The sequence below is a fragment of the Acomys minous genome, assembly GCF_964271855.1.
Source record: "Acomys minous genome assembly, chromosome: 12".
In the NCBI taxonomy this organism is placed as follows: Eukaryota; Metazoa; Chordata; class Mammalia; order Rodentia; family Muridae; genus Acomys; species Acomys minous.
In genome coordinates, this window is record NC_140493.1 from 79,063,178 (window position 1) to 79,071,983 (window position 8,806).

At 45.0% G+C, this 8,806-nt stretch overlaps 1 protein-coding gene across 4 annotated transcripts in view; it reads right to left on the minus strand.

The window, feature by feature from the left end:
* Positions 1–6,996, minus strand: part of MED13 (mediator complex subunit 13) — a 94,960-nt gene extending 87,964 nt beyond the window's left edge. For 2 of the 4 annotated variants that reach the window (XR_014783521.1, XM_084803235.1), the window contains exons 1-2: positions 6,792–6,996; positions 4,747–4,981 (exon numbers count right to left, since the gene is read on the minus strand). Coding sequence is in view for 2 of the 4 variants with exons in the window: in XM_084803235.1 (XP_084659361.1) it covers positions 4,747–4,981; positions 6,792–6,857 (301 nt within the window). In the remaining 2 variants the exon portion in view is untranslated. Of the gene's footprint in view, positions 1–4,746; positions 4,982–5,816; positions 5,838–6,791 lie in introns of those variants that run through there. The other 2 variants (XM_084803236.1, XM_084803237.1) reach the window with 2 other exon arrangements.
* Positions 6,997–8,806: the final 1,810 nt, after the last annotated feature.

An 8,806-nucleotide genomic window follows, 5' to 3' on the forward strand; every position in this document is an offset into this window, starting at 1 on the left:
TCAAGACAGGGTTTCCCTGTGTAGCCTTGGCTGTCCTGGACTCACTTTGTAGACCAGGCTGGCCTCAACTCACAGTGATCCACCTGCCTCTGCCTCCCAAACACTAAGATTAAAGGTGTGTACCACCACCACCCAGCACAGATTAAAAAAAAAAAAAAAAAGTCTTGTTGGAATGTTATAGTTAACCTAATACCAATGAGCACAAATCCTTATCCAAAACTCCCAAATTCCTTTGCTAAGCATTATCAAGCACTATTGCCACAAAACAAGCAAACATGCACAGTGTGGAGCACAGCTCACACCACTCATATTTTCTTCCTATGGCAGTAGCTAAACTTAAGACAGTGACCCAAAGCTGTGCTGAGTGACCTGAGACAGATGAGAAGGGGACACTCACAAGCACTATGAAACCTGCCTAGACTCTAGACTCTAGAGCTGTCAAACCATCCAATCGGAGCAGGAGGGTCCCTGAGAAACTGTCAATGCCTAGAAGAGGAAAAGATGAAAAGGCAAGGGAACAACACTTGGCAACCTACACAGGATCCTAAAAACAGCAAAACTGGGTAAAAATAAAGAAGTCCAAGTGAAGTAAATAAATATTGGGATATCATAACAATATTGATTTATGAGTTTGGAAAAATCCACCATTCTGATGTAGATATTAAGAATAAAGAGTCAAGTGAGACCTGCACAGGCACTCTCAACACTGTCTTGCCAATTTTATGTAAATCTAAAACTACATCAAAGAAAATTATTCTAAAAACAGTCATAGATGAGGCAAAGTAGATAGAGGGGCTACTCTGGTTTTGTTATTGAACATGACAGTGAAAAAACAAGAGAATTCTAACCTTTACAACAATGAATGCCTTCCCTCTACTCCCACCCCAATAAGGAGGGCAATGTTACCATAATCACAAACATTTCAGTTACAAGAAATAGTAGGTGCTGAGTCAAACAGAAGCACACTCGCTGCCTGAAGAGCAGTCTGAAGCCAAATTAACCAGCTGCCTAGTAACCACCTGGGCCCTCCATGCTCCTCTTTCCTCACTGCTACACCTCCACTTGGAGCTCAGGACTGCCTCCTGCAGCTGATGCCATCCCTACTGTCCAGCTGCTCTCTTCTCAAGGGAGCTTAAAAGAAGGGAACCGAGTGCCACAGATGGGAAGAAATGAAAAGGGGGTTAGCTAGAGCACAGAGGCGCACTAATTACCCCAAAAGGGAGGCAGACGGTGTCCCTGGAGCAAAAAAGGGGCAAGATAAATACACTCCATCTGAAAAGACCTTATTATTCTTTAAGCTATGTCTGATTTAAGTAACATTCTAAAGTAAATGACAGGTTAAAAAGAAACTAAAACATTACATAAACACCACTGCCTTTGTGAACCAGGAGTTCAGGGCTATCTTTGCAACAGTAGGCATGTTCACATGCTACTCACTGTGTGTTTACTCTTTGGATCACTTCCACTTTGATAAAAATGTTAAGTTGTTCAATAGCATTCAGCAGAATCTGACAGCAATGAAATGTTGACAGCCAAAAATTACTTTCATCATATTCAAGGATTAGTATGTATATCAGAGTTCAGGTATTGTCATTTTAATTATGCTAAAATAGAGGTTGAAAGGAAAACACTAAACTCTAACCAAGCTTTGCCTGAGAAGACACTTCTGATAACCTAAAATCCAGAAGAGAAATAAGTACATAAAGTGTTTTAACAACATACATTAAAACAGCTCACATTCTACTTTAATAGGCTTTTAACCTTCAAAGCATTAGTCTCACTATGGTAAAACTAAAAGGTATGGACTTAAATTTATCTTTAATTCCACAAAATGTATTTCATGGAAAGGTTTGTTCAAGGCTGTGCATACCCGTAATACCAGTACTGAGGCTGAGCTAGGAGGACTGCTTTGAGTTCAAGACAACACAGCAAAGACTCAAGTGTCTAAAAAAAGAGTGTATTCTGCCGGGCGTGGTGGGGCCCGCCTTTAATCCCAGCACTCGGGAGGCAGAGGCAGGTGGATCACTGTGAGTCAGAGACAGAGAAACCCTGTCTCCAAAAACCAAAAAAGAAAAAAAAAAAAAAAAAAAAGCGCATTCAGATGCTGTGCCAATCTTATCAAGAAGACCAAACCCTGTGAGTAGACATACAGTATTTATATAATTTTTGTGGTGCTGAGGTTCAAAGCTAGGACCTTACTCATGCTAGCCAAACACTCTGAGCAGGATTATAGTTTTAACACTGATTGTGTTTGCTTAAAAGTTTCAAATTAAAGCCGGGCGTGGTGGCGCAAGCCTTTAATCCCAGCACTCGGGAGGCAGAGGCAGGCGAATCGCTGTGAGTTCGAGGCCAGCCTGGTCTACAAAGCAAGTCCAAGACAGTCAAGGCTACCCAGAGAGACCCTGTCTCAAAAAACCAAAAATAAAAAATAAAAAAGTTTCAATTTAACCACAGTGTCTAAACAACCTATCAACATTTCAACAATGAGTCAGGAGTATAGGTCAACAATAGAACACTTGCCTAACTCTCTCTCTCACACACACACACATCCCTGGACTTAATACTTAGCACTTTAAAGAAAATAAACAAAGAACCTACAAACAGTTTAATGAGGTGACTTCATGAATCATTTCAATGTTTAACTCTCACCTAAGTCAATGATAGAAAAGGAAGCCGGTCTGCTTAGGGTTTAGCACAAGTGCAGAGCATCATCTTGCTAACAGGTACTCTAATACACACAGAGACACATGTGTACGCACTACAGACACACACTCTTCATTCTCTAGAACTATATGAAGCCAGGTGTAGTAGCACACACCTATGACCCTAGCACTGAGCAGCAGAGGCAGGAGGATTAGGAGTTCAAAGCCCTAATGGACTATGAGTAACACTGTTTCAAAACAACACAACACATACACGATAACTAAGGACTAGGATCTTCAGTAAGCATCTCAGGAAAGCTAGAATGCTCTATCATAAAACAACTGCACCACTCTCAAAATACTGAATAAAGGATTCATTTAAAAACAAAAATCAATTTAAAAAACACATTCTTAAGCAAATGTTGACATAGGAAAGTATTAGTTCAAGATAGAGCTATCTGGAGTCTGATGGTGCACACCTGTAATTCCAGTGAGACACACAGGGAAAAGGAGTTCAAGGCCACTCTTGACTGCACAGTAAGTGTAAAACCAGCCTGGGCTATATGACACCTGGATTATATTTCATGCAAAATAAAACAGGGCCTACAGTTCAAAACTAGAAACCACAGAGTACTAACTTTCATACAGGAAAGCTTTTCTTCAAATGACCTAAGGAGCAGAGAGAAGGCTAAGGAGGTAAAAGCACTAGCCAGTCTGAGTTTGATTTCCAGAACCCACATAAAACACCAGATGTGGAGCATCTGTAATCCAGCACCCCTACACTAAGATGTAGAGCAGAGATAGGAAAATGACCAGAAACAAGAGGACCAGTCAGCCTGAAATAAGCTTCATAGTAGCAGGGACAATCAGGAAAGCCCTGTCTCAGCAAGGTGGGAGAGGAGAAAGAACTCCCAAAAAGCTGCCCTCTGACCTGTATGCAACACCGCAGCGCACATGCCACACCCACACTCCCTCCCCACGCAGAACTTTAAAGACTTAAAAAAAAAAAAAGCTTCAAATTAACTGTCAAAAGTCTTATCAAAGGTGTTCTGTCACCACATCCTTAATCCCAGCCCTCCAGAGGCAGAGACAGGTGGATTTTTAAGGCCAGCCTGGTCTACAAAGAAGAGTCCAGGACAGCCAAGGCTACACAGAGAAACCCCCTGTGTTGGAGGTGGGGACAAATGTATCAAACTAGTATATGAAAGATGCACTTACACTGAGTGTAAAGTAAACATAACCAGTAATTTCATGATGGGCTACAGTTTCTTTCTAAAGGATAGGTGGCCCTAAAAGTCAGGAAAATAAGAAGGCTGGGCGTGATGGCCCACTCCTTTAATCCCAACAAAGGCAGAAGGATCTCTGTGAGTACAAGGCAGACAGGGCGGTTACAGAAAAACCCTGTCTTGAAAAACAAAAACAAACAACAAAACAAATACAAAAAAAAGAAATAAGAAGGAATATTGATGTGCTCATAATAAACTATTTTTGTGCAACCTTTCAGATTAATGACCTTTGTCCTATAATATTTAAACAAGGTGGCACTTGTCTCTATTAATATAATCTTTGATGAAGCAGTATCTAAAAGCTACTCCCCCTGCCCCTCCCCACACCCCCCAAAATGAAGCATATGCCTCCCTGGGTTAATAATCATAAATAATATCAAAAATGAAAATATACTTTTGAAAAATATGCCAAATAAAGTTACATTTCTAGAACCACCCACAGTGTCAGACAAAAAAGCCTAGGGAAGAACAGACTCAAAGGTGAGCTGCACTTGGCCTCAAAGAGATTACATAACTAAGAAATACCATGTTTCCAGATTCCATTTTTCTTAGGTAAATGAAAATGCTTTCCCTGGATACAAACTGCCCCTGAGAAGTTAAGGCAGAAAGCTGAGTAGTGGAAGAACAAAGTTATTCAAAGCATAGGTCTCCTATAATACACATGGATAATTTCAGTAAAATAAAACACTGAACTGTTCTTACAGCTTCACACTATACATGCCCTATACACACTAACACCATAATTATATTAGCAATGAGATCTGAGGGAAAGTGTACAATGTTGCAAATCACATTTAAAAAGGATAAATTGCTTTCACCTGATAAGTCATGGTGAATAAGGTCAGCAAAATTGGGATCTTTACCCCACCAAAATATCCACAATTCTCTTCTTCCAGGTCTTTGATCTCGCCGCCAAACACCAAGTACATCTGCCTTAAGGCATCGACTAAAACTGCTCAAAATGGGGTCTTCTTCTGTCACCGGAAACAGAATAGGGGCAGAAGTTGGGCCTTGCCATACATATCTTTTCCACTTAATTCCTGTCAAGTCGGCCTGAAGGAAAGAAAGCATGATTTTTGTTATTGTATATTCACTCACGTTAAAAGGGAAAAAAAACTTCACTATAAAGTCCTTAATTTCATTAAAACATCACTACTGTCGAAGCATGCTTAAGACACTGAAAGACCGTGACCAAAATAAACAAACAAAAACCACCATGTAAGTGATTGTAGTATTTCAGCCAGCAAGAATTTAAAGAACACAAGACAGTTTAAAAGTAACAAAGATGTGCCTAACTGATCTACAATAAATACAAAATATCCAGAGCTGACTAGAGGAAGCCATGATCTTAGCCCGGCTCTCCAGTACTGCACACTAAGTCCCTTTGCTCTCCTACATTCCTTTCTAGCTGATCAGTCAGGAAAGACCCTCAATCCAAGCTTGTGAGAAGCCATGGCTCTAATGCAAAGACATCTGAACAATTCTCTGAAGGAAAAAGCCTGTTAATTCTTCACATGCTCTTATCTCTAAAGAAAAGAACTACTTCCAAAGAGCTGTCAGATTTGTACTAATCTATCTTCAAAAAACCAAAGTGCCAAAAATAGATCCAGTTGGGGAGACAGAAACGTTAAACCTGCTATATACATCTTACATGTGAAGAGATGCTGGCGAATGGACACTGTCACGGAAACCAGCATGCTCTGTAAGGCACGAGTTCCTTAAGGATCCCCATTTACCGTCGTGACAGAAATTCAACAAAGGAAATTCGGTGATTCTTTATTCTAACTTCATGACAGAAAGCATAAGGCGACAAAAATGAAACTGCTGACACATGACTGGCAGTTTACGCTTGCCAACTAGTTCTGCTCCACCCACTTAATTCACGTACCTATGATCGACTTAATATTTCTCACAGCACAGGAGAAAAACGAAAAAAGTCACTCCAACTTAGAGTCATTGACAAAGCTCAGCTATTTCCTAACTCAGGACTAGATATTTGCAACAGTTGGTACTTCTGACAAGTCTTAACTACTGGATGGTATCTGATTTGGATGTTCTACACACCAGAACATCCCTACCTCCAGCGGCCCCAAGACTTTTCAGTTCAATAAAAAGAACCACCAGCTCAAAACATTCTTAAAACGTAAGTAAAACAGACAAATATAGAACGTTTTGTGCGAAACCACAGTACCGCCTCCATTAGCCCCTCCACTCTCACAAAAACATGTCCTAATAAAAGCAAGATGGCTAGAAATTGTCAAAATGGCAAAATGTTTTCAAAGTTTAAAAAGAAAACATATGAAGTGGCATACACTGTTTTCACACAAAGATCTGAAGTCACCCATAAGGAAACTACCCCTGTGTTTGTTTAACTTATAAAAAACGAAGAGGGCTCGAATACATAAGTTTCGAGGGGTCTTGTTTAAGAAGGGAAAAGCATTAAGGCAGCGAAGTAGTGGCAACCATCGAAAGTGTGAAAAGGGGGATCCACTGTTGGATACAAGGGGCGGGGAAGGGGACGGGGAACAGCTTAAGCAAGAAGCACAGAGGAAAATATTACCGTCCGGCCAGATAAGAAGCCCAAGTTAAGGACAAGACTACGACGGGGAAAAGGAGTCCAAAACAAGACAGGAGGAGGGGAAAGACGAAAAAAAGACGAGACTCTTGCAAGCAGAGCCCTGGCCGGTAGGCGAGCGGACGCTGTCTTCCCGGGCCGGCCGCGGAGCCTCTCGTAGGAGGCCGACTCCGGCGGGGCCTAGCCCGGGGGACACCGGCATCTGGATGCGACCCGGACCCCCTCCCCCACGGCCCAAGGGCGCACGGCACGGCCCCCTCCCCCACCGCCCGCGGCCCCCGCACTCACCAGGCAGAAGAGGTTACAGTGACAATCTTCCAGGCTGGCCCCGTTCGACACGAAGGAGGAACTCATCGTCCCTCACAGCAGCCGCCGCCGGCGCCACAACCCACCATCCGCCATTACCGCCGCCTCCGACCAGAGAGAGAAACACAGACACCGGGGAGGGCGGGGGGCGGTGGGGAGGAGGCCGCCGGGCCGCCCGCCCTCCCCGCCGCCCCCCGGCGCCGCCGCGGCCCCCGCCGCCCGGAGGCACCCAGCCGCCCGGGGCCGAGGCCGCAGGCGGGAGGGCCGCGCCGCGCTCGGCCGGCCGGCCGCCGGGACTGCGGAGCCCGCGGACGCGCGTCCCTCTCCGGAGAGGAGGGGAAGGGATGTGTGTCCCTTCCACCAGAAGGGGGAAAAAAAAAAAGATTTAAAAACAAAAAGCAAAAAACAAATAAAAAAAAATCAATCAGTTACACGACAAATAGTCCGAGTCCGAGCGGGCCGAGCCCTGAAGCCCCGGAGGGTTCTCGCCGGCCCGGGGGCGCCCGCGGAGGGGCGGGAAGGGCGAGGACCGGCAGGGCAGCCCGGGCCCCCCGGCCCGGCAGCGGCGGCGATGTCCTTAAGCCCAGAGTCTCCTTAGCGGCGGAGGTGGTGGCGGCGTCTGCGGGCTCAGTCCATTCTCCGGTGATGTCCTCGTGTTGTCCCTGGGCCAAGCCTGCCTAACGTCTGCTCTCCTGCCGCCTCACCGCCTGGACGCCGTAGTCTCCCCCATTTTGTGGGCCCAGCGGGCGGTGTTTTTCCCCCTTTAATCCGAATTCACGGGTTTTCCCTTCGCTTTAATGGCGGCCACAGGGACCAGCTCGCCCTCTCTGCTCGCCCATTGGCCGCCGTGAGGTCACGTGGGCCCGGGTTCCGTGGGGAGGGGGGAGAGGGAAGGCAGGGAGGGAGGGCAGGGAAGCTTTCCGAGCCCCGGGGACCGGGCGGCCAGCTGGTGGCTACTAAGATGGCGCCATCTGCTGGATGCCCCGATTTAAGATGACCCGGGCCTTGGCTCTAGCTTTCTCCTGGCTGGGGAAATGTGCAGAACAGGAAGGTTCACTTTCAAAATCAACGAGAATTACTTGGAAATCAGTTCGAATTCTTTGGAAGAGAAAGTTGGCAAAAAAAAAAAAGGGGGGGGGGGGAAAACTCCTTTTGTAGACCAGGCTGGCCTCGAACTCACATTGGCCTGCCTGCCTCTGCCTCCCAAGCGCTGGGACTCAAATGCTCTTTTTAAGAGTTATACTAAAGAGATAAAAATGAAACGATATAGCCTTGTGGTTAATAAACTGGGAATAAAGTCCTGCTGTCGAGGACTGGAGAGACAGCTCGGTGGTTAAGAGCACGGGTTCCGTCCCCAGCACCCACATGACAGCTGTCTCTATCTCCAGTTCCAAGGGGTCTGACACCCTTACGCCAACGTACATAAAATAAAATAAAAAATACAAAGAAAATACAAATAAAAAAATTTGAAGTCCCGCTGTCCAGGACTCGGGGTTCAAGCCAGTCTTTTGCCTCTTTGTAACTCCTTTTCCTCATCTGTAACTCAGAGTAAGGAACTCAGAGTGAGGACTCGTGAGAATCAGGACTTTGTTTATACAGTTGTCCAGTACCTTAAAATGTTCCTAGCACATAGTAGGTACTTGATTTTTGAAAACTTAACAAAAATGAATAAGAAGAAGAACTGCATATGATGCTACTTCCCTTCCCAAACAATCACCCAGCTCTGGATTACTCTTCGGTGTAAGAGTTCAAAACCTTTTCCTTGAGAGCTTTAAAAGGATTACAGGTTAAGCCGGGCATGCTGTATTCCCAGCACTAGGGAGGCAGAGGCAGGCGGATCGCTGTGAGTTCGAGGCCAGCCTGGTCTACAAAGTGAGTCTAGGACAGCCAAGGCTACACAGAGAGACCCTGTTTCAAAAAAACAAAACAAAACAAAAAACAACAACAGAAAAAGATTATAGGAAGGAAAGAGGGAGGGAGAGTTAGGAGGGGTGGGG